Here is a 24,756-nt window from a genome sequence, read left to right as displayed (position 1 = left end):
GTTCCTGTGCCGAAGATGCCGCGTCCCAGTGGCTCCAAGGACTACAGACCAGTGGCACTGACCTCCCACATAATGAAGACTCTGGAGAGACTGGTGCTGGAACAGCTGCTGCCCATGGTCAGACCCCTCCTGGACCCCCTTCAGTTCGCCTACCAGCCTCAGCTGGGAGTTGAGGATGCCATCCTCTTCCTGCTGACAGCATGGTCAGCAACACTGGGGCCCCTCAGGGGACTGTCCTCTCTCCCTTCCTCTTCACCATCTACACCACAGACTTCAGCTACCACACAGAGTCCTGCCACCTTCAGAAGTTTTCTGATGACTCTGCTGTGGTGGGATGTATCAGTGGTGGTGATGAGTCTGAGAACAGGGCTGTGGTGGGGAACTTTGTCTCATGTTGTGAGCAGAACCATCTGCAGCTCAATGCGACAAAGTCCAAGGAGCTGGTTGTAGACCTACGAAGGGCCAAGGCACCAGTGACCCCGGTTTCCATCCAGGGGGTCAGTGTGGACATTATAGAGGATTACAAGTATCTGGGAGTACACATGGACAATAAACTGGACTGGGCTAAGAACACTCAAGCTGTTTACAGGAAGGGCCAGAGCCGCCTCTATTTTCTGAGTAGGCTGAGGTCCTTCAACATCTGCCAGACAATGCTGAGAATGTTTTATGAGTCTGTGGTGGCCAGTGCTATCATGTATGCTGTTGCATGCTGGGGCAGCAGGTTGAGGGTAGCAGACGCTAACACGATGCTGGTCTAACTACATGCCATCTTGGACAGTGTCTCCCACCCACTCCATGACGTGCTGGTCAAACAAAGGAGTACCTTCAGCGAAAGACTCATCCCCCCAAAATGCACCACGGAGCGCCACAGGAAGTCATTCCTGCCTGTGGCCATCAAACTCTTTAACTCCTCCCTCTAAGTCTACATGACCCTAAGTCACTAAACTGGACATTGATCATTAACTGATCACTGTAATACTTGAAATAATTGTGCAATTTTCTCTGTTTAATACTCCTGTGCAATATATTCTGTTTTCAGTTAAAAAAATCCCTATTTATTGACATTTACTCATACTTCTATTACTGCTGTGCAATATCCACTGTCTCATAATATCTAATAAGCTACACTTAACTTGACAGTACTCATTATTGCGCTTTTACTTATTACTTATATACTTATATTATTACATTGTATTATACTGTACATACTTATCAACCTCTAAATCCACTTGGTACTTACACTTATTTTAGCTTTTATACTTTATATCCACTTTGTACTTAATTTATCTTACCTGTATTATAGCGTCTTATATTTTGATTTGCTTAGTACTTCTATTCCTTCTATTCTCAAGTGTGCATTGATGTGATAGTGAGCAGCTGTAACGAAAGAGTTTCCCCTTGGGGATCAATAAAGTATTTCTGATTCTGATTCATTTCTGGGGCAGAATGGCAAGAAACACTCATTGTTCATTTATTCAACATACTAGACATCTAGAAAAACACTTCATGTTGTTTTTTAGCCACACTGGCTCTAGGGATGGCAATGTTAGCCGGCCCAGACTGAAATATCTCAACATATTTGGTACACATGAATCCTACTGACTTTGGTGATCCTCTGACTTGCCATCATAAGGCTGACATTTTTAAGGCTGACTATTGGATAGATTGCCATAAAATTTGGTACGCATGTTCCCCATGGGATGAGTTGTAATACTTTTATACTAATATTAACTTTTCCTCTAACACCATCATCAGGTCAAAATTTGTCCATAACTTAGCCTACTTTGTGTTTAGTGGTATTTGGCAAATGTTAGCATGCTAACTCGCTAAACTAAGATGTTGATGGTAAACATTATACACGCTAAACATAAGTATGTTAGCATTGTCATTGTAAATATGTTAACATGCTGACATTAGCATTTAGTGTCACTGTGCCTAAGTATAGCCTCATAGAGCCACTAGAGAAGAATAAGTCTCAATTTTGTTTGTATTAGGTGGAAGCTGTCTGCTCTTGGCTTAATATGGAACAGTTAGTTTATGTGTATCCAATTCAACCTACAATTTTGTCATACTATTATACTTCCTTTGCAACAAGATCCTTGAATCAACTCAAAACAATGTGGAAAAAAGAAACATTCAGGCGTTAACCTTCAAAAGTGTTCCAAGTGCTCCAGCATGATATTATGTGGTGCATTTGAGAGAGGAGAGGCATCACTCCAATGTGTTAATGTTTGGAACATCTGAGAATCTATTTGTTGACTGTTAAAACCACACGGTCTCAACAGTTCCTGAAATCAACAACCTAACATTAGCCACTGGTAATCCAGCAGAACAGATTTGGCCAACGCTGAGCTTTGCTGGAAGAGGGAAGGAGTCCTAATATTTTCGCTGGATGGAAAAATGTCTGTATTCATTTGCTTCATAAAAAGACTAATTCTCTTTTCAGTGAGGTTCGCCGGGGTTGCTCTGCCTGGGTGAGAAATGAAGGGGTAAATTGTACTTTCACACATGTTTTAATTCAGGGTCTTTCCATTAGAACCTCTTAGATTGAGAGGAAATTGTTCACTAGAAAAATAAAGCTCAGGCCATCTGCCTTCTTTCAACTTTCGATAGCCAGTAATCTTGAAGTTTCTTGAGTGCTGTTCCTGGACCATATGTTCTGTAAAAAGTCAACAAAAATGATTTACAGTATTTGCATGACAAACTAGATTTTTTTTCTGAGAGATGCAGCTTTGCAAACTTTCCAGAATGATTACAGTGCTCTGTAACTCTCACACATACCCACACCTACTCTCACACAGGCTCTCTTTGAGGGGGATGCCTGACATGGGTTCCCGCAGAGCTGAATGATCACAGGACAAAAGTCTAGGGCAGACGGGCTGCCTGCTATAAAGAAAGAGCAGAAAGGGTTTTATCAGGGAGAAAAAGAAAAGACTCCCCATGCAGATTAATAAAATAACCCCAAGGTTCTTCTATACACACCCTGATCTGCACCCCCTCCCATTCCCCTACCAGAAATACCACAAACAAATACAGAATATCTGTGGTCTGCCTCACCTGTTGCCTGGCAACAACCGATGGGAAAAAAAGCTGGTGGTGCTCCGGTGATTAAAATTTCCCGGGTAGCAGTGTTTGATCCCCAGTATGCTGTCATTGTCTCTCCACAGCTTCATAAGAGACCCAACACTGGGGTAGCAAGAGAGGGAAGAGAATATATAAACTTTCTCACTCTTGTCAAGAGGTGGCTGGCTTTGCTCACTGACTTTTCCTCTAATTTCTTGAGGATAAAGAAGCCCCCCCCCCCCAAAATCCCAAACTCAAGTGAACTCAGGACTTTCTTTATTTTTCCCCCTTCTGTCATACTAGTCACTTTGACAATTCACTGGTCAGTCACGTATTTCAAAGAGACTAAAAAGAAGAGGAAATACATCAATTGAGGTCGAACTGAGGGTCAGACAGAGAAAGCGGTGGCCTTTCTTAACAGTCCTTTGCTCAGTTTATTTAAAGTGTTGCTGTCAAGGGGAAGAGGGAAGTGGAGACACCGCTTCGGAAGGAATGTGTAGTTAATGCCACGCTCATGGCCAAATTAGTCAGGCCTGCTGAGGGGATTCCTCCTGGGGTCACTTCCGGTAAAGCTCAACGCACATACACTTCAGTACATCCACATTAAGTGGATATTTCCATACTACATGCAAATACACATCCATCGTCTATAAACAAATACACTCACACACCGGGAATGTTGTGCTAACATGCATGAGAAGACCCTGATGGACAACAAGGTTAGTGTGAGTAGCATTCACAAAAACCCTCAAGTCCAGGCAGTGTACCATTTCAGAAAATGCAGGCTTAAAGGAATAGTTTGACATTTTTTTAGTTTGACGGTCAAGATGGTGAATCAGTGATAATTGCCCTCATTCACCACACACACACACACACACACAGTACCCTTCTCTTTTGACCTTCTCTATACAAAACTCTGACCTGCTTTCCTTCTGTGTGTACAGCTGACAGCTCTTGCTTACAGTGATTATCTGTCCTTGACTACCTTCTCAATCCCTCTTCCTATGAAATGATCCCCTCAATCACCCTACTGACAGAAATGCAGCCACACAAACATGCACACACATTTAACATAAGGTTGCCCCACCTGCCGGTCCCCAAAACACATGCACCTGTCTTATCCTTGTTTATATTAATCTAATCCTCCCTTTCTATATGTATAATAGAATTTTAAGAATCAATAATTATTTATTAGAACTTCTTGATCATGTATTTATGTATGTGTGTATGTGTGTATGAGTGTGCTCACGCATGTCTATTTTCATAACATTGTACACCCTCTGCTGCCCCGTGTCACTGTCTCTCTCTGCTTGCTTCATGCTGAGAGAATGTGCAGGATTGCCACTGGGATATTTGCAGCTTTAATAGATGCAACGTCAGAAAAACCTGCATATAAGGCCACAGACTGAGCCACTCTGTTTTCACAGACCCCAGTGAGGCACGCGCTATCAATTGCTGTCCACACTGAGCCCAGCCTAATTCATTAGCTGATGACAGAATAGTGGATCAACGTTGTCACTGTCATCTGGGAATTTTATGAGTTATAGGCCGGGGAATGAACAGTTTGGAGATCACAGACATGAGCTTTGTGGTGTAGTGGTATGTATACTCTGATGCGGTTGAGGATTAAGGGCATGATTTTCTTGATAAGGTTGAGGTAAATGGATTTGTACAATGTCATGTAAATATAACAAAGAGGACATCTGCTTAACTGAATGAAATTAGTTGTTTAAACTGGGGAATGATAAGTGTAATTAGCTTCTGATACACTTTGAACTCCAGCCTCTCAAGCCCTGACATTCCCTTTAAAGGTTCCATGTGGAGTTTCCTTGTAAACAAGCAAAAGTTATGTTTACATTCAGCGTTATTCACCAAAACACATTGTGTGTATCCTTGAGGTCTAACAGAGGTAGTGCATTTCCTACCTCATAAAACATTTGCAGAGCTGATTTTTGAAGTTTCAACTCTGCATTGTTTACATTCATGTTTACTAGCTGGCACGTCTTCTTCGCCTTTGTTAGCACGACAAACAAAATGCTCTGATATACCGACTGTACACCACCTACCCAGCACCAAAAGAGAGACAGACAGAGTTTGCAACTGGTGAACATAGTGGAGCATTTGGAAGCTAAAGAGTTAAAAAAAAAAAAAGAGTGAATGTTGGACTTATATTTGTCTGGTGGCCAGAAACACCACACCAAATGAATGTTAATGTTGCTCTGTTTGGTGGATGTGTAAATAGGCAACTGTTTGCTAACATGTTTGCTATAAGAACTTTACATGATGATAATAGTGTTGTGTTTACAGCTTGACGCACTTCCCCCAAGTGGCCAAAAAATCTATTAATGCAGCTTTAAAATTCCCCTAAGTAGCTTCAAAGTGAAAGAAAGGAAGAAAATTAACAAAAGAACATTTTTGACACACATCTTCTTGTCCCAGTGCTTAATTGAAGCTGTGTAATTTTGCTGTGTAAAACACCTAAGGTGCCATTTATAAGGCTGCACCATCAAATGGAAAAGTCTACAAGTCTTGTGCATAATTTTATATGTATCACCCTGTACTTCAGCCTTGAATATTTGGTATTTTTCAAAATTTTGAGATTTGATAGTTTAACTGCATAGCTGCTTTGCAGTTAACTTGTACAAGAAGCAAGTCACAAGGTCAGAAGGCTGAGAAAGTACTGTATTTGCAATGGACTAAAAACTTCAATCCAGGTTTTCATTCTTTTTTTTCCTCTGCCGTAGTATTTTCACTGAGGCTGCCATGCACTGGAATTTTCCTTTTTCATTCAACGTCAGTGATAATATATTATGTTAGGGCTTGTGTCCAAATCATGAAACAAAAAACACAAGAAATAGTTGCGGCGGACTACATAATTCTATGCTTTGTGTTAACTTTCATTTGTGCCAAAATTTATGTCAGCAAGGATGATGCCATACACTTGCCCCCCTTAGCTCAAGGCCTAAATTAGAGTAAGGCTAAAATAGGACTAAATGTGGTATTAGAAAAAAAGAAGTTGTAGTGTGTGTCCATCCCTGGTCGGGAGGGTTTATGCACCTGCCCAACTTCATTTACAGGTGTCGACTGATTCTCTCACTGGACGGTCACAGGGACTGACCAAGTGACCTTAACCTTCCACACCCCAATGCCACATACACACACACACACACACGTGCTCCTACCCCCAGGGGATGATGGGGCTGGTTCAGACTGGGACACAAAGACGAGCATTATTCTTCGACATCCCTTACACCAAACTGCCGGGAGGGAAGTAGTGGGAGGAGGGAGATTTCATTATTTTTCATAACATTTCATCATAATATTTTACTTTTTGCAAAAACATGTTAATTTAACACACATGAGTGGACATGTGATATTAAATTTAATGGCTTGACATAGTCTAACAGAGGCATTACAGTGCTTTTTTCAAACATAAATCTATACAGAATGTCTTGACAATTGTAATGCATAACTTAATATCATTGGTAAAGTTTGGACTCAGCAGTCTGTCCCATGGAGGTGAAAGGGTTTAAACCAACGCATCAATCTCTGCAATGTTTCGCTGTCCTGGTCCTGAGTTAGTACAGGGCAAGGGAAGTATTCCCATAAAGAAAGAGCCCACATTGTGTTTGCATTGCTTTCCTCAGCACAGTGACTGATGAAAGATCAGAAGCCACAGCAATGAGAAGCACTAGAGTCGTGCATACTGTTGCCCTAAACATCAACACACTAGCTAGACAAATGAGGTTTAAGCCCCCCGTTACACCGCTCTGCTCCAATCTCCAGAGGCCGCAATTCGCTAAACCTAGAGGTAAACAGCTAAGTCTCTGCATTTAAGGCCAATTATCACCAAACCTAAACTGATGATTGATGATGGACAAGGCATTATTATTTGCTCAATGTGATGAAATACTTTTAGGGGAAAACAAGTCCTGAATGCTCCTTTCATGTGGTTTCTAAGATATGTATTTTCAATTTTTAATGACTAGTTTTCTCTCGATCTTTCCTCTATATTGTAACAATACAAATAACATCATTTGGACTTAGCAGGGAAAGGTCAAGTGCTACAGTTTACCATAACTCACTGATGCCCGTGTTTGTCTGTTATGACAATGTGCCTCAAGCTTTTATGGAACTAACTCCCTCTAGAGGTAATAAGATGAGATGCTGCTGCTTCTTTGGCTGATGACAACTGGGGGATTTTCTTTTTTCTCACACCAAACCACTGAACTCAAAGAGAGGAATAGAAGGTGATAAGACCATCTCGTACCTCTGCCCTTATCTTCCGTATCCTATAAGCCACCTGGTGCATGAAACAATTGCTTTCCAGTATACTGGTACATCTTTACAGTAGGTGCATTTTTGCAGATCAATCTCAAATCATAATTGAAAATATATACAAGACACACTGCAGACTTACTGCATGGCCACACTATTCAAGCAGCTTTTTCCTGGAGACATTTTAGAAACGTATGCACTAATATATATTCTTAAAAAACAAATAACAATAAGGTCACTGTAAAGTCAGTAATATTTGTGCTAATCTCTCATTGTCAAGGTGGATAAATTATAATCTCAGTCAGAATAAGGACTTCAAAAAGAAACCTCTACCTCTCTACACAAACTCTACAAACATTTGGAGGAAAGGAGTCAAAGGAGGAGGAATCTTGATTAACACCTGCTTATGATGGATCTCTTCTTTTACTCATTCAGCACTGGTGTAATCTGGCTGAACGTCCAGAATGTTAAAATTCTGTAAATCCTGTAAAATTAAAATGATTGTCAAGGACTTTATTGATTAAAATGTATTTTTTTTGCTGGAAAAACACTTCCCCTGTTAGCTGTAGAAATACATTTTCACACAAATAGCATGGAAGAATCATGATTAGTTTGAAAAGAAGAGTTGGCAGCAGGTGAGTCCATTCATTTCAATCACATCATTTTTACATTCAGTTCATGTTAAACGAAGCGCATTTAAAGTACTGGATGCACAATGCCAGACAGGAATCAGAGAGAAGATACAGTACACATTTTAAACCCTCGTTGAAATAACTTCAGTATGTTCTCTCTCTCTCTCTCTCTCTCTCTCTCTCTCTCTCTCTCTCTCTCTCTCTCTCTCTCTACGCGGGGGGCTTGCCCTCTAAATAAACTTTGGAGCTCATAGGGGGAGAGAGAGACAGAGAGACAGCAGAGGGCTGAAGTCATCAGCCGGCCGGCAGGAAGGGAGTGAATGGGTCCTGCACGCAAAGCAGAAAAGCGCTGAAACTGCGGAGATTTACTTGGTTGAGTTGCCTGCCGCCGACAGCGAGCGAGAGGTGGTGTGTGTTTGACAGCCAGAAGAACTACGAAACCTTCAGATTAGAGATTTGTTTTGTGAGTACTAGTTTTGGTCCTGTGGTGGCTTTTACTTTTTGTGCTTTAGCTGATGCTGAGATGAAGCCGAGACCCTCAGCGCGCCTGGCACATTAGGGTATCCACACACACCGGGACGCACGGCGCATCTCCACTGAGAGAGGCGGGGAGAGGAGGAGAAAGGTCAATTTGGAGTTCTACACATGGATATTATAGGCCTATCTCAAACTTTTTCAGAGCCATGTTAATCATAAATAATAATTCTATTCCTCTTGTTGACCAACACTAATGATTGTTTTTGCTTTCCTCCTGCGCGCACCGGATGAGAATCGAGCTTTTTGTTTGTTGTTTGTTTTTTGGAGGTAATGTTCTTTATCACAGCACGGATAACGGATCCCTGACTCACTCTGGCTTTCTTGGCACATATGAAGTTCCTATCCAGGATGTTACAGTCTAAACGGCCCAGACATCATTGGGCCACAGTACACTACCATCACCACATATCACCACATAGCTGGGGGTCCTGCTGTGTCTAGGAATTATCTACCCTCCACACTCTGCCTCCGTCTGGGGGAAGAAAGCGGAATCTTATCCAATAAGTGATTTGGTGAACATTGACATTGGCTTTACGAGTCTCATCTCTGGGCTACTATGCAATTACAACTGATCTCCTTTGTTTTGATCATCTTGCACTGCATGGATTACACTGGTTGTCAGCAGCACAGCAGCTCCAGGCAACGGCAACATAAACGTGAGTAGGTTAAAGTGCGGTACGATGGTGCCTGGTGTTTAGTGCACACACTCAGCACGGTCTTAATGTTCCTTTTTCTTTTCTTAATTTTGAATTTAGCCTTTATTGGCCTGTTTCACTCAGAGAGCCGTCAAATGTCTTCAGCCTACATTCTACATCTTTTGCCAGCAAAACTAAGAATCCAACATTCATTCTATTCTAAATATCTAAATTAATGACTGGCGACAGGCACATTGTTATTTGGTCAGTGTGGTAAATTGGTAGACTTGTACCTGTAGGCCAAATAATCCTACACAGGCGCACAACTGGGAGCACAGGTCAGAGTCACAGTGATGTGAGTTTTTCTAAATGTGACAAAATAAACTGCAGTTGATCTTTGCTGGGGGTTCTCTCTCCATTATATCATTTTAAAGTACAAGATCAAAACTCAACTCACTTGTGGCAGATTATAACAGTGAATGTATTTATTTCCCAGATTATTTTTGATTATTAAAGCTCTTCAAGATAATAGACATAGTATCATCCATTTCCACACTCCTAACCCTACTTCTTTACTGCATTATTAGGTTTATGCACTCCAACTGTTTAACTTATTAAAGAGTTTCCCTACGGGGATCAATAAAGTATTTCTGATTCTGATTATTAAATTGCTTTAATAAAATGGGGAGTTATTCTTAAATTGGTTGGTAGGTTCCAGCGCATGCTCCAGCCTGTTAGCTCTTTGATTGTATGGTCCTTGTATGGTCCATCCATGATACCTGCAGTAATTTCACCATCTATTGTCCACTTTCAATATGCTTCATTTGAACCTTAATTGGATTAATTAATTGTTCTGCTTGTCACCTGAAGCCTGCAGTCGCTGCTCTTTGCGCTCAGTCTCCTGGTTCCCGTCGCTCTCTAGCGGTCAGAGCGGCAGACTTCAGGCACGGAGTGTGCTGCCCGTATCAGGGCTGATTAGTGTTCAAATGGATATTCACAGCTTTAGTTTCCATATTTGGTGAAGTAACCTCCATGTTCTATTTCCTTAGGCTGCCACATTTTTGAATTCATGGGGGAAAGTTTCTTCTGATGTTGGCCCAGATCACATAGAGTAGAGTGGGGTTCATATTCATGCCAGTCAGAAATTGAACTCAGTATCATAATTTGAAATCATGTCCCATCTTGTTCTTATTACTGTTCAAAATCTGATTTAATGCAAATTTGATAGCAGGCTCCATCAAAACACCAGAAATGTTCCATACTGAAAACACTCTTAACTTTGATAGTATTTCATCTCCCATATATCTCCTCTGGGTCCAACATTATGTCTCATCTCTTGAGTTATGACCAGCCTTTTTCCAAGACACTATGAAATACGTATCGATAAAGTATATTTTTCTATTCTTCTTAGCACACTTGAGGGTCTCCAGATGTGCTTTGTGACTAAGTCTGTTAGAGAAGAGCAGTGATAGCTGGAATATTCCATGTATCACTTGCCAGCGTGGCTGAAAACTGTCTGTGATCTACAACAATAGACCTTCGAAGTGATGTTGTTATCCCTGCCACCTGGGGCTGAAACCTCTCTCTACATCCCCTTCTCTTTACATCTAATCACAGGGCTCAGATCTGTAGACAGCACCCGAAAGAGGACCATTTTTTGTTATTAATTTTTCCCTGCATGACCACCAACGTGGATTTTTTTTTTTTAAAGCAGAGAGGTGCATCACCTAGGGTTAACTGTGTGTTATTATGTAGTTTTAAAGGGGTCCTGGGGTTACCTTTGCACTTGACTGCTCTGTTCAGTGTAGTTTATGTCAGACCTAAAGAACAAAGTATGGCTCGTTTTGCTGTTCAGCAGAGTGACACAGCCTTTATAGGTCTTTTTTTTTTTAAATGCAAGCAACATATAGATCAGACATGAGACAAGGAAATACACACTGTACAGTATGTAATAGGTTGATTATTCTCACTTAAATTGTGTTTGTGCTGTACTAATGTAGGATATATAGATGTTGTATGCTTCATACCCTACGCTGCGTCAAGACACACAGATTCTCTCTTTTAAATGTATATTTCCCCCTAAGCAATGTTAAAGAGCCTCTCAACACAGTGTGACAGAGGGGGGAGCAGGAGGGTTTACTGAGAGTACTCCAGCGCCTGGTTTCTTAAATTATGTACTGAGGCTGAAAACAGTGTCAACAGTGTGCTTTTTGTGAAATTTGAATTATTTAAATTAGTATGAATTTGTTTTTATTCGAGATGAGATGCTGAAATTGTGTTTTATGGACTAAAAAAGATTTTCTTTTAACATTTTATCATACAGCATATCCACATACTCACCCATGATGTAATTTAGTTCTGATATGGTAGCACTGAAGCATTAATTAATTTCTGTCGAAGCTGAATGTTTAGTTCACGTTCTACAGTAACAGTATCAGTATCTAACACTTGCAGAGATATCAGGGAGGATGGAGGGATTAGTTGGTGAAGGGGTGAATGAGTACAGACTTCAGAGGGAAAGAAGGGGGTAAGAGTGAGTTGGGAGTCAATGACCATTGAGTCAATTGGCCAAAGTTACCATGCAGAGACTGAACCCGAGCTCCGAGCTTCCTGTCTGTGACGATGCATCCAAAAATGAAGGCGTGTGGGTGCCTGGGTGGGAAATATATACATTATATAGTTTATCAAGACATGACAGCTCAGTGGAAGATGTAGATGGGTTGATTTAGGTCTTGATTTAAAGCTAAAGATAGGATACAGATTGTAAAAGGGAAATCAAGTGTGATGGAATCCTATAAAGAGGTAGACAACAGACATTCAATACTTAAGGCAAAATGTCTGGGTTTTTTTCCATGTCACTTCTATTTTGTTGCACAATTCTATTTTCTCCATGAACCATCTGTGTTTGTGTGTGTGAAGGCATGTGAATGTGTTTATTCATATGTGACTCTGTTGGTATGTTATGCAAGATACCACTGTCCAACTGAGGTTTTGTCGGTGCAAGTGCGAGGGCAAGGCCAAATTCCTGCGTCTTAAGACTTCTGTGAATCAGGGCAGCTTGGCAGGAACACATGTGGGCAAATGGACAGCAGTTGTAAAGATTGTCGAGATATTTCAAACAAAGAACCCATGATCTATGGTAAACTGGCAGCTAAACCCCGAACTTAGAGAACAAGGAAGAGCGCCAGCTTAAACCAGTGGCATGAGATGCCAAGGCTGGAGAGAAAAAACAATTCCTTGGGCACTTACAGGGGTTGCTTATGATTTACCTATCATACTACTGATACAGCAGTGACTACTGCAACATTTCCAAACAATGCCTTTGGGTGCACAAGTATGTAAAACATGGAGCTTCTCTCATGGCTATTGCCTACATATTGACTCTATGTCACAGGTGTCACTCCTGGTATGGGTATATAAGTAGACTGTAACATGTTCATCCCTGAGTTGATTTTCTCATTCCCAAAAGCCCTGTACCACTTTCTGGATTTAACTAAAGCATGGTATTTCTAACAGAGAACTGAAACATTGGTACCAGAAGCTAAAAACATTCTCTCTGAACTACCCAACATCATGGAACCTATATACAACATATATACATCCCCATCCAACTTCCCCAACCCTCTTTGTTACTGTTTTTGTCCACCAAGTGCAATCAAATACCGAAATGGGTGATATACAAGCTTTTCCAGGATGCTGACCGCAAGAAATCACACTGAATTTATTCCTTCTTCTTTAATACAGTTAGTTCTTTAAGCCTTTAACCCCTGTTAGTTTTTATAATCGTAAGCTTAAACAAACTTTGAAATACGCATGCTGTAACTAGGGAGAGATTCAAAATGTCTGCAACACAGCTGTCAACATCCAATTAAATTGATTAAAACCTACAACCACAGCTTTCATCCATGGCAGACAAAGTCTGGTGAACCATCCCACACATCAGTGAAGAGTGAGGGATACAAAAACCCTACTGTAAAATATAGCAACATAAACTAAACACTACAGTTTTTATGTACATAAACAGGATTGTAAACATAGTACAAATAGCTGTCATTGGCATTGTGCTATCAGTCACTGTGCTGAGACAGTACGTGATTAGTCCTATATGATATTATAATTAAACACGTATGCATGTGAAATAATTACCCTTCATGAAACTGTTCACGTTCTGTTTTCCCTTTGGCCTCATTCTTGAAGAACATGACACAACAACACTTGACTGAAATATTTCAATACTTAAAATAATAAACTTAAATGTATATCAAATGTTAAGAAAAACACGCAGTTTCGGATTGCTTCCTCATTTGAAAAGAATTGTGGACACCTACGAAAATGGAATATTTAAAGCCATTTTCTTTTTATTTGTAGCACAGCGCAGTCTTTTTGTTACTGATTTGCTCACTGAAACTGGTTATGCAACATACACCTACAGAATATTTTAACTCTTTGAAGAGTGATAGGTGAGACATAACAAACACTAATATCATAATGTAACATTGTTGGTCCATCATTAAACATAATAGTGTTCTTTGAAAATCCAGCAGTGCATCAAGAATTAGGTGCTATCACTGAAATACGGACGTTGTAGAGCCAAGCATACAGCAGGCACAGTGGTGCCACAGGACAGTCTGACCTGACATCTCCACTGAAACTCCACTGTTTGAAATGTATAAACCCTCATAACTTCCACAATCTGGGTTGAACTTTCAAGATTAGCTTCATCAGCCTGTTCCTGTTTTGTGCAGGGCACCATAACAAAAAAAATCATTAAACCATGTGCAAAAAATGTTAATATTCCATTGTACTCTGCACGACTGATAGTTATACCATATGGTACACATCCTCTAAAGTCTAGTGTCTGTCAAAACTTTTAGGTCAGGTTTTGATTGCTGGTTGTGTCTTATTGTCTAGGACTTAAAATGGGTCTCTTGGGGCTACATTTGGGTCCCTAGCTGAAAAAATATGAGGACACTGGATATATATTTCCTTCCTTAAATGTTCTAGTGATAAATTAATTACATTTTTACAGCAAGACTGCCAAAAGGTTACTGTGTCCATCCTTGGCACCAAGAGCATGGTGAATTCCTGCTATGAGCTTTGAATAAGAGGGAGGCTGATATTACTAGCATGATATCTACAAGCACTACCAAAGTGTCTGGCATTTATTATCATTCAAGTCATCCATTAAGATAAATTACACTTTCAAAGTTTAAAATGCCCAAAAAGTAATATTAACAATAGTTTTCCTAGTATAGCACATGAAATTCATACTTAAACATCCCTTTGCTCCTGTCAACAGAGATCTCTGGTGTGAGCTCAGGGTGCCAGCAGGGTGGCTGTCTGACCTGCTCTGATTACAATGGCTGCCTGTCCTGCAAGCCGCGCTTCTTCATGCATTTGGAGAGGATTGGGATGAAGCAGATCGGGGTGTGCATGACTTCCTGTCCTCCGGGCTTTTACGGCACACGTTCCCCAGAAAGAAACATCTGCACAAGTAAGCCATAATGAGTAACAATATAGTAGACTGATATTTATGAAAATATTCCTTGCATTGCATGTTCCCAATTTAAGTGTACTGTAGGCGTAGTATTAATAGCCAGACTTTGGTGTAATTAATTGTCCTGTGATTCAGTATAATCCTCTGTCATAACAGACACGCACACAAAAGTATCTCACACTTGTCTTGAGTTAAATGTGGCCTCTTAACAGTGTGTTGTTTCACTTACATGTGACAAGCATAAGCACAAGAAGTCTTGTCAGCTCCAAGACATTGTCAAAATATGTGTCCTCCCTCCATATACACTTCTTTACAAGCAACAGTTGCAAGACCTGCTTGTGAAATATGGCATTATGTGAAAAACTTGATACCTGTGAGTTTTTGGTGCTTTTGGTGACATTAATATAAATCAAGTGTTGCTTTACTTAAAATCATATATCACAAGACATCAACCTGACTGCAGTAGTCAATATTCTTGACTATATTCCCAGTGAGACATGCACACACAAAAACACACACACACACACACACACTGACACCCTGTATATTTAACATGCAGGACACAGTCGATAACTTGTGCGGTTTAAATAAACGCTGGCGGTGGGTCTGTGTTTCTCTGTCAGAGTGCAGGTCTGAGTGCGACTCCTGCTTCAACAAGAACTTCTGCACACGCTGCCGAGCAGGATTCTACCTTCACTTGGGCAAGTGCCAGGAGAACTGCCCTGAGGGGCTGATCTGCAGCGACATACAGAGGGAGTGTGTTCCCAGTGAGTGTTTAGAGTTCACATTTATCAGGGACAGGGATAAAACGATCCACATTTGCTCATTATTCAACTCTATTTACCTTGTATTTATCCCACATTAGCCATGCAGAATTTAACAAATAATTCTGACTTTGGAATGAAGCATAGCTGTCACATGTTAATGTGTTAAATTTGCCCACTATAATCACTGATACATTGTGCTTTTGTCTTACAGAGTGCCCTGCGGAGTGTGAGTCGTGTGTGAACAGTGAGACATGTACGCGGTGCCGGCCAGGCCTGTACCAGCTCAGTGGGAGGTGCCACCATGTCTGTCCAGAGGACTACGAGCCCAATGACAAACTCATGGAGTGCACAGCACAAGGTCAGTCCAGTGTGTGTGTGTGTGTGTGTGTGTGTGTGTGTGTGTGTGTGTGTGTGTGTGTATGTGTATGTCAGGAAAAAAATAACCGCCTAAGATGCTTGTCTTGTTGGTAGGGGCCCATGCCACATTTTTGGCCCTTGATGTAGCATGGCTACGACTGGCAAATAAGCTTGAAGAAAAGAGAGTAACACCATTTCCAACTTTAGAAAACGTATTCACATAAAATGACAATGAGGTTTCTCACCCTCACTTCTCTTTCTAAATGTTTCCCCTGTTAGTGCACTGCGAGGTGGGTGAGTGGAGCGAGTGGAGCTCCTGCTCACGGTCCGGTAGAACTTGTGGGTTCAAGCGGGGCCAGGAGACCCGCACACGGCAGGTCCTCCAGTATCCATCACCCTTTGGCAAACCCTGCCCTGAGATCTCAGAGATCAAAGAGTGCCTGGTCAAGAGGAGGAAATGTCCAGGTAAAAAAACATTAGTCACACTGTAGAGTGTTTGTGTTCCAGCTATGTGTCAAATCCTGACTCCATATCCTTGTGATCCAGCATTTGAAATAAAAAAACAGAAATTGTAAAATGGGTACATTCTAGACATTGTCTGTTGTAGTTGCTGTTGAACCATCACACTCACTGCCAACATTGTATTTGTGACACATGGCACGGTTTCTACTCTCTATGAATTCCAGACCTTGCTGCTTCAGCTTGTACAATCAGAGGTAGTCGTTCTTCCGCTCAGGACTACAACTGTTTACTCAGAGGATTGTCATTGTGGTTAGAGTGAGGACAGTGGGGGGAACACACATGTGTGATGTTGCAATGGGTATGTTGTGTGTTTTCCCATGAGATCTCTTTGGATTTTAAACATTAAAACCACTTTCTCTGCTCCTAGTAAACAGGGAATAGCGTGATCATTTCTAATGAACAGAGTGAAAACTGCTTTCAGACGGGGCTTGTCTCTGTATAAAACCTGATGCTGTGGCGCATTTACAATTGCTTTGTGTTATGTGTGAACTGCGTGTGTGTGGTTACTGAGCTGGTTGGCGGCTAGGGCTGGTTGTTTTTTAGCCTGGGCTCTGTAGTGTTAAATGACAGATCGCAGACAGGGTAGGAGGCTGAGATCCAGCCCCCTGGGGCCTCACACTTACAGAACAAACAGTGTGTGTGTGTGTGTGTGTGTGCATGTGCGTGTTTCTGTGCATGTGTGTCTGTGTGTGATGCAGCAGAAAAGCAGTTGACTCTGGAGCAGAAACAGCCAGCTCAACATCAACATCCTCCCCCTGGGAGGCACGCGGCGACCAGGGGATCAGTATTGGTTTATCCCCACAGCTGCCAATACACACACACACACACACACACATACATGCAAACCAACACATGCACACACAAATCCAGATACAGATACACCCTCTCCATTTCAAACAAGTCAGACAAACACACACACCATCTTTGTCTCACTAAAATAACTACACAGCCGTTGCTGATGGTGGTAATTTGTGAAGAGAGTCAACTGGGTCGACGTGATTTCTAAGGCATTCTGTCACCCCCGCTATCCCTCTCTCTCTCACTTTCTATCTGTATCTCTCTACTGAGCCATTCCCCCATCGTCGTCCCCTGCACACACACACACACACACACACACACACACACACACACACACACACACACACACACACACACACACACTCCCTACCACACCAAAGAAAACATAGACCCCCATATAAGCTCTCTGTTGGCACTCCGGGTCAGTTGGGTTGGGGCCGAGACTTCAGTGTGTAGTCGACAGCTCTGTTGATCTAGCGTGAGCCTGGTGGTTGGGGGGGGGGGTTACAGACAGAAGAGAGAGGAATTGAAAGAAAGAAAGAAAGAAAGAAAGAAAGAAAGAAAGAAAGAAAGAAAGAAAGAAAGAAAGAAAGAAAGATGTGTGTAGTCTCACACACCACAGACCCCGTTTATCAAGGTTTCCCCCACTCCAATAGCATCCATGGTGAATGAGAACTAATTATCTGCTTTGGCGAGTCCTCTCCTCGCTGTTTACGTTCTGCACACGCTAGGGGGTCAGTGGTCCGATCTCTGAGAGCCCCCGGTAATCCTCCAGCAGCCCTCAGACACTGATACATCCTCCTCCTTTTCCTTTCCTCCTCTTTTGCACTTTCTCCTTTCGCCTTCTCCTCCCCCTCTGTCCTGCTTCTCCTCCTCCCGTTCTTCTCCTTGCAATATCGTTTTACTCCAACGCATGGGTCTACTAAGCCTTTGCTCATTTCATCCTCAACCCAAAACCCCTCTATGTTTCTCTTCTTTCTCCTGTTGCCTCTAATCCTGACAATCTATACACACCTCGAAATATAGAAATGATCTAAGGTCTCTCTGTCTCACATGACGGAATTTTATGCTAAAAAGACTGTAACTTTGGAAGCCACTTGATCTGACTAACTTCAGATAAACTTTTCAATACATTTATGCACAGAATGAGGACTGTGGATTTTGTCCCCCATCACTTACATTGGAAGCACATTAGGAAGGGATCTCTTAATGGCCAGTATGAATAGGAAGAATAATTACAGCAACCCTGTTCACATGGGCACATGACTGTTGTTTTAAGACAGACTTGAAAAGGTGTGAACCCATACTTTAAGACTTTTCAGACTCAAACTATGACCTTGTGTCTCTCAAATAGTGTAAAAGTGCTTCCAATTGATACTCATGTCACTTTTGATTTAAAAATACAGATTTGTCTGTCCTAACTCATTCACAGTCATTCTTTCTTAAAGGATGTTTAAGTTTAGTTTGACATTTTGGGTAATACAACTGCTTTCTTGCCAAGAGTTAAATGAGAAGATCGATACCACCCTTATGTCTGTCAGTTAAAGCTTGAGCCAGCAGGCTTAGCTTAGCATAAAGACTTGAAGCAAAGGGAAACAGCTAGCCTGTTCAATCCACCGACTAGCACCTTTAAAGCTCACTAATTAACACATATCTTTGTTTGACCCATACACAAATAAAAAACGGCAAGTTGTTGTTCTTTGGGGAGTGACACGCTTAAACAATTTTTTGGTGCTGGTATGCGACTTCTCACAACAAAACCAGACTAGCTTGTTTCCACTTCTTATGGCCTGTATGCTAAACTACAGTAATCTGCTATCTGGCCTCTGCTGGCTCCCGTTTCATATTTAATGCACAGATATGACAGTGGTATCAATCTTGTCATTTAACTCTCGGCAAGAAAGCGCATTTCACAAAATGTTTAACTCTTCCTATAAGTGTAGACTTAAGCCTCCAGCCTGTTACAGCCTCCAGTTCTACAGAACCACTGAAAAATCACAACTTCCAGTTGGTCCTGATTAACCCCTAAACAATGTTTTAAGACATCACATCAGAAAAGCTGTAAAACTGTAGCAAACATGCTGACATATTCAGATATTAGAGTCAGAAAAACTTGGCTCTGTTCCTCCGTTATCCACAGCTAGAGATTGTGAATGTTTACACACACATCCTCATCCTCAGCCAGTTAATGCTGGCTAATTTGTCCTTCAATGGAACCTGCTGTTGACCTCTCTATCTCTGTAGCCGGATAGACCGTGTGCCCTCTGCAAACCCTTTAACTCCCACACACACACACACACATACAGACACTCACACAGACCTATTACACACAAAGAAACATACAGTTAAGCAAGCTAGCATCAGCTAGTCAGTGAGGGGGGAGTGATACACACACACACACACACACACACACACACACACACACTGACACATCCAGAAGCCCCCTCATGACATCCTGGCGGCCATGCGGCAGGCATTCCACTTGTGGGACAGCCCATAGCCTTTAATCCCAGCCTGGCTCCCGCCAAAAGCTCCCCGGACGACAGAACGCCTGTCACGGAGGATGTGCCACCATAAAACACACAGTGCTCCTCCAACCGCACGCACACACACACGCACACACAACTCCCCTTACCCTCAGTGCCCTCTCCTCTCTCATTTGATCTCTCATGTCTACTTTCACCTTCTTCTTTAGTTCATTCAATAATCTCTCTGGATTGTTATTCATCTCTTCTACTGCTCTCTTTCTCTCTCCATGTCTCTTTCACCAGCATACTCACTCACTCATTGTGTCAGCACACACACACAGCGTGTAGTGTCCCACCCAGTAAAGCCCCTCTCTGTGCTCTCAGTACAGTTTACTGACTCCTGTGCTTTGTGAATGCGCTGCAACAGATTTCTAGAAATTATATTGCAGCCACAGACAATTCAGCAGGTCCGCACTAGTAGCTGTGTTTACACGGTGCAGGCATGGAGTTCAGGGGAATAACAGGATGAAAAAGATAATACATTTCTGCATACATTCTCCCTCATTAGATTATAGCAAATGTTCTTAGTTTGTACTGATAACAAATACTTGTCATCTGTTAACTGAATGTGGCACATGGAATCTAAGAGAAGTTACAGACTAGGCCTTGACTAGATCCAGATTTACTATAATATGAAATGAATGTCAGTGTTTTTATTGTATTGGTCATAATAAATCGTTACCAGCATATCCAGTTCTAGTACAAATAACAAAATCTTAAGTGACATACATGAGTGACAGGTTAAAGAGTGACTACAGAGATTTACAAGTGTTCTCTTACATAACACCGTTATTGGTGTTTTTGTGTAGTATTTTTGTACTTACAAAATACACAGGGGCTTGGTGTTAAATAAATGTTTCAGTTGCTTCACAGTTGTGGCAGTTAAATCAACTGAAACTACATTAAAGGAATAGTTTGACATTTTGGGAAATAGGTTTATTTGTTATCTTTGCGAGAATTAGATGAAAAGATTGATGCCACTCTCATATCTCCAGAGTCTCCGCCTACCAGCACTTCTAAATCTCACTAATTAACACATTGTATCGTGGTTGTTTAATCCGTACGCAAATAGAAAAGTAAAAGCAACATTTTGTGGATTTATGGGGAGTTACTTGGTGCAACTATTTCCAGGCAACCAGTGCAGACATCAGGAAGTCACTGCACCTGTGCTGGTTGCCAAGAAATAGTTACAGTCTTAAGTGTGTGTTGGTAGGTGCATTGTTAAACATTGGACAGAGCCAGGCTAGCAGCTTCCCATTGCTTTCAGTCTTTCTGCTTAGCATAGCTAATCGCCTCCTGGCTCCAGCTCAATACTGAACAGACAGACATGAGAGTGGTACTAATCTTCTCATTTAACTCTTGTAAAGAAAGCGAATAAGTGGGTGTCCCAAAATGTCAAACTATACCTCTAAGAGATGTTGCATTATTTCCCTTTTATAGCATTTAGAATAATTCAACTTGTACCAATAGGAAGCCCTTATAACATCCATGCAACGGTCCAAACAGAATCATTTCACTTGAAAAACGTTGTTCACATATTTAGTTTGGTACAACTTTACTGTTGCTTTTGAATTTGAATAATGCAGTATGACTGCATTTCTTCAATACTTATTGTACCCACAATGACCTAACATCACACTCTGTGTACAGACTGTACAAATGTTATGTCCTAAAATGCATACTCACAAAATGCTTGATACAATATGAAGTAATAGTATACATCATTTGTCTGTGCAAAATAAACTGTGCCAAGTATTATAATTCCTGAGCAATCTTACTATGCACTTTTGGAAAAATTTCAGTTGAAGACACATGGATTCCCCAAAACACTCACAACAACATCACCAGTTGCAACTCTTATTTTGTAAGGGAAATGTATGTAGTATATTCTTGTGAAGTGCTTTTGCATCCTTACAGCATATTGTACAAGTCTCGGCCAAGACAGGACTAATTGGTCATGTCCTCACTGCTCTCTTAAGAGCAGCTCCACTTTTAATTAAGGCAAACATGGAAGCTTTTCTTAAACTTTTACATTCAAATGAAGCTATATCACCGCAGGTACAGAGTCCAGTTGATAACATGACTGAAAGATTTTCATGTGTTGTCCCCAGAGCCAACCACTCATTCACTGCCATCCCCAAACTCTTGATGACATTATTCATTAAAACGTGTTTTTTGGGAATGTGCTAAATGTCCATTGAAAATGTTCCAAAACCTCCAAAGGTGTCTCATTTGGGGACCATTACACACATGTCAACACACAGTTTACAAAAAGCCCATCAGAAACTGTTCCAACTAACCAAATGCAGGTTGGTTTGATAAACATTCTCCTAATCATCTCAACACTGGCATGGATTAGGTTTCTCCTCTGGCTTGACAAAAGCACGGGGGCTACAGTATGACTAATCCACTGAACTTGTAAATAATTGTAAATGGTGTCAGGGCAGCGAAAACAATGAGAGTGTAGTGGACTTCCTGTGTTTATAGAGGACACGGGGCAGACCCTGAATGAGTCAGTGCACCAGATTACTCCGTCTGTCCATCCATTCATCCATGTACCCACCTATCTTCGACTTGAATCTATTTTACTCACTTATTACTGTCTTGCATTTAAACTACTGTATGTGAACACTGTGCATATTGTGTTTGTGCAAATGTTCACATATGCACAAAAAAAACCTCCTGTCGTCTTGTCCTTTCATTATTTCTAGAAGACGAGATTAAGCGGGTAGAGAGCTTGGTATCACTAAGCCTTAATGTGTGGGCCAGACTTGGTCTCTGGTCCAAACATTAATGAACAGAAACACAGAGGGAGAGGATGAGCCTAGGGGGCCGAACAGGAGAGAGACAAGAGAGAGAGCTCTCTTTCTCTCTCTCCCTGTGTCTGTGCCTACTGCCTACTTCAGCAGTTTCACAATCCCCGACTGTCCGGCCAACCAGCCAAGCAGGCCGTGCTGCTCCGTTCCACTCACACATGAACAGCAGCAGTACAACAACAGGAAAGGGCCTCCTCTGCTTTCACTTGCAGGTCCTGTCTCCAACCTCTCTGGGGGTGGATCTTGTTATTATCATTAACAACTGTAGCTCGAGCAGAGATAAACCTCCAGCATTCCAAAACTCTTGGTTTTGTTTATGAGATGGTGTTGCAAGAACAGATAAATTGGGGCTTTCTTTAAAGGTTTTCTATTTTGGACAAAGGTCTGCTCATCACAGGGAGAGGGCTGCTATCTGTAATTAAAGACCGACATCTAGTGGTGAATGCAGAGCATTGCATTAACTGGTGTTGCACTTTAAAGGAAAACTGCATCCTGTGATGTGTTTGTAGTGTGTTCACTCTCCCTAAATAAGTCTTGCTACTTTTACTTAAAATTATTTTTTGATATGTGGTGGTTTTCATTACTTACAGGCTGATGCATGGATTAGTTGAAGCTGTAAATCACAGATCTCCCAGTAATTAGGGGTTTGCCAGACAAAAATCAACAGCAGTAAACTAGCATGAACTAAAAGATTACAGCTTTAATACTTTGAGCCAGAGCAAAATCTTGTTTTTGAGGTAAGTTGAAATTCCTTAAATAAATGAACAATATTCATTAAGACGCTAACCATACTGTATATGTTACGAGACATACAGTAGGCAAATGCATAACAATTGGTACTATTTTACATGCAGCCCTGCATTTTGGACGTGTTCTATGGCTGTATTAATTACATTATGTGCTACAAGTACATCATTTTCAACATTCAACATTCTTTATTGAAAATATTGATTAGCAATATGAAAATTATGCAAAGTAAAACATTTCTTAACTGAACACTACCTCCTGAAATTATGTGTGGGTGGGGAGAAGATGGAGAGCTGTACCTTCTCCCCTTCTTTACTAATTATTATTGTTATTTCATTTTCTTAACTTCCAGGAGGACGGAGGAAGAATGAACGAAGAGAACGGAGGAATCGCAACAACCGGAAAGATAAGGAGAACCAGGAGGGGCGACAGGAGAGGAAGCGAGACAGGGAGCGAGAGAGGGCGAGAGACACAGGTGAACGCGAAGACTCTGATAACAGGAATAAAACGGAGCACAGGCATCGCAGAGGCCATGACACAGAACCAGTCTCCCCTGAAGACGGCCTTGTACAGTAGTGCTCTGGACAGACAAAGTCTAGCACCTCCCCATCCTTCTCCTGTTATCCTCCCGTTCTTCCCTCTCCAAAACTTCCCCACCCTCACCCACTATTCACCCCCCTCGACCCCTCTCTGCAGGGGTGTTGCTGCTACCTGTATGATTTGAATATAATGTTTATGCACAAGCGGGATGGGGCACATTCAGCCACAAGGCTTGGGCCACTATGGACTTTATAAAGTCTTCTTTTCTACCCTGTAGCCTCTACTCCTTCACTTCCACCACTGAGAGTGTCTGTCTTGAAAAGTGCAGGAGACACTGCTGAGACTGCTGTCGGGACTGAAGAACAAAGTGAGAAATGTCTGTGACTGTGTGGAGGACTGGCAGACAGACGGACAGAGAGACAAAGACGTTATACTATGTGCTTGTTGATATGGTTATTTAATGGGGCCCTGGTACAACATTGCGCGTCTTGGTTTTTTGAATGTAGATTTTGCAACATTATGTAGAACAATTGTTTATTATTGTTGTTCCTATTCCTTTAGATCTCTTTACTTTATTTTATTTGGTGCAGAATATGTAAAGAAAAAATAAGTGAGTTTGCTATTGCCATCTTGTGACATCTTCATAATCACTACAAATGACAGATGTAGGAGAATCTGCATGCTGTGAATCAAAGGAGTATGGTCAAAAACCAAAAACCATTACCATTTGTTCTGTATGTCTTAGACAAAAGCTAGTTGTTATCCAAATAAGTGATAAATCTAATCTATCACTGGTTTTTCTTTTTGTGTAAATGGCATCTATGCTCTCAGTAAAGCTCCTTGACTAGCAACCAAAAGCACCTGTATGTCAAATAAAACTATAATGGGTTTGTACCTGTCTGTTATCTGTTTTCTCCTCTGACTGCCATCTTGTGCAGTCCACTTGAACATGCTCAAAACCCTCTCAGAGCAAAAGAAAAGTGAAACTCAGTACGGTACGCAGTGATTCAAAGGTTGCCATGGGCTCTTCTGGGTGAAA

General features: G+C 41.4%; 1 protein-coding gene across 1 annotated transcript; it reads left to right on the top strand.

Annotated features, from left to right (window-relative positions):
- Nucleotides 1-8,227: 8,227 nt before the first annotated feature.
- rspo3 (R-spondin 3) lies at nucleotides 8,228-24,611 on the top strand. The gene is made up of 6 exons (XM_044206719.1): nucleotides 8,228-9,166; nucleotides 14,445-14,639; nucleotides 15,266-15,409; nucleotides 15,621-15,767; nucleotides 16,046-16,231; nucleotides 23,530-24,611. Exons 1-6 carry the CDS (start codon nucleotides 9,067-9,069, stop codon nucleotides 23,751-23,753), a joined length of 996 nt encoding a protein of 331 aa, XP_044062654.1. The 5' UTR covers nucleotides 8,228-9,066; the 3' UTR covers nucleotides 23,754-24,611.
- The last annotated feature ends 145 nt before the right edge of the window (nucleotides 24,612-24,756 follow it).

This window comes from Siniperca chuatsi, linkage group LG9 (genome assembly GCF_020085105.1).
Source record: "Siniperca chuatsi isolate FFG_IHB_CAS linkage group LG9, ASM2008510v1, whole genome shotgun sequence".
NCBI classification, from domain to species: domain Eukaryota; kingdom Metazoa; phylum Chordata; class Actinopteri; order Centrarchiformes; family Sinipercidae; genus Siniperca; species Siniperca chuatsi.
The sequence above is the reverse complement of the archived record's forward strand: the minus strand, read 5'-3'. Positions and strand labels throughout refer to the sequence as shown.

Excerpts from the sequence above, each read along its gene's own strand:
- rspo3 (XM_044206719.1), top strand. The coding sequence starts at position 9,067 with ATGCAATTACAACTGATCTCCTTTGTTTTGATCATCTTGCACTGCATG. Across the intron at positions 15,768-16,045 it reads CATGGAGTGCACAGCACAAG|TGCACTGCGAGGTGGGTGAG; the intron begins GTCAGTCCAGTG and ends TTCCCCTGTTAG. Across the intron at positions 16,232-23,529 it reads CAAGAGGAGGAAATGTCCAG|GAGGACGGAGGAAGAATGAA; the intron begins GTAAAAAAACAT and ends CTTAACTTCCAG.